This window comes from Triticum aestivum, chromosome 5A, assembly GCF_018294505.1.
Source record: "Triticum aestivum cultivar Chinese Spring chromosome 5A, IWGSC CS RefSeq v2.1, whole genome shotgun sequence".
NCBI lineage: Eukaryota > Viridiplantae > Streptophyta > Magnoliopsida > Poales > Poaceae > Triticum > Triticum aestivum.
The window spans coordinates 608,487,307-608,488,695 of NC_057806.1; the positions used below are offsets into that span (position 1 = coordinate 608,487,307).

Here is a 1,389-nt window from a genome sequence, read left to right on the forward strand (position 1 = left end):
GCCAGGGTCCTTGGCGTCTGGCCCCTTTGCCACGTCAGCAGGTCAACGGGCAGGCGGGCAGTGCGGGCCAAGGGCCAGACGCCAGGGTTCCTGGCATCTGGTTCGCAACCCAGACGCCAGGGATGTTGGCGTCACCCAAAGAGGTCAAAATCGATTTTTTTTAAACGAGGTCAGATAGGGATTTTGTTAGCCTTTTAGGTCAGAACAGTAATTTTGTCCACCCATGTCTATACATCGCAGCAGAGCAGAAGAAGCATCTTGCAATCACCTCCCACACACGAGAAAAAACTCTCTGTAACTGTCTAGTACCTACCTAGCAGGTCCTAGGTAGCCCTAGTCATGGCTTCCAACGCGAGCATGTTGGCCATGATCATGGCGTGCGCGCTCCTTCTCACCGGCAGCACGTGCGACGCTGCTCGCAACCTGGCCGACACGACCCCGGCGGCTGCCGCTCCGGCTGCTAGTGCCGTCCCTGGACTGCCGGCCATGCCGACCTTGCCCGCGGACACGCTCACCCTTATGCCACCCATGCCGTCGGTCACCCTCCCCACCGTGCCGCAGGTGACCCTGCCGCCCATGCCGGCCATCGTCGTGCCCAAGGCGGTGCTACCACCGATGCCCAAGGTCACCCTCCCCACAGTGATGATGGCGCCGATGCCCGCGATTGTCGTGCCCAAGGTGACGCTGCCGCCCTTGCCATTCGTCCCGAATGTGAACGTGCCTATGCCGTTTGCGGCGCCACCCCCGTCGGCGTAGACGCGCCCACGCGTGCGCGCCGGTGATCTGGCCCTGTCCATGATGTGTATTGATGGGGCTCCTTCCATGTGAGAGTGGCTCCAGGTCACTCCGTGGTCACGACACATATGTTACTGTTCTTACATGCAAGTTCTGCGTTTTAAGCGCGATGTATCAGTAGATCCTACTTTTTTTTACGTCTCAGTGTATGTATTCTTAGTCTGTTGGGTCGTCCCATTGTCTATATGTAATTGTTTACCAATCACAAAAGTTTCATATTTTCTATGAAAAGCTAACCTTCAACCGGCCGATCTCGCAAGCGCGTCCACCGGCTCCGTGTCCGTCAGATCGTCTAATGTAATGATCTGATGGACAAGAGCACCACGTGTCCATGTGTTTTTTGCAACTGAGGCTTTGTTTCGAAAAAGAGAGTTTTGCAATTGTCAGGCTTTTTGCGGCGGCGGTGACTCGTACGGCCAGGAGCGTGATGGCGGCGAGGAATCTCGCCGGATCTGATGAGGATGGCGCGCGGGTAGGAGGCAGGGACGTTCGGGAGCCGCGGGGGCGAAGACTCGTGCGGCTAGGAGCGCGACGACGACAAAGATTCCAGCCGGATCTCACCGGATCCGACGAGGAAGACCCGCGGGCAGGAGG

The 1,389-nt window shown here is 57.8% G+C and overlaps 1 protein-coding gene across 1 annotated transcript; it reads left to right on the forward strand.

Annotated features, from left to right (window-relative positions):
* The first annotated feature begins 339 nt into the window (after nt 1-339).
* LOC123107930 (protein PELPK1-like) lies at nt 340-1,016 on the forward strand. The gene has a single exon (XM_044529814.1). The coding sequence runs from the start codon at nt 340-342 to the stop codon at nt 754-756; it is 417 nt and encodes a 138-aa protein (XP_044385749.1). The 3' UTR covers nt 757-1,016.
* Nucleotides 1,017-1,389: the final 373 nt, after the last annotated feature.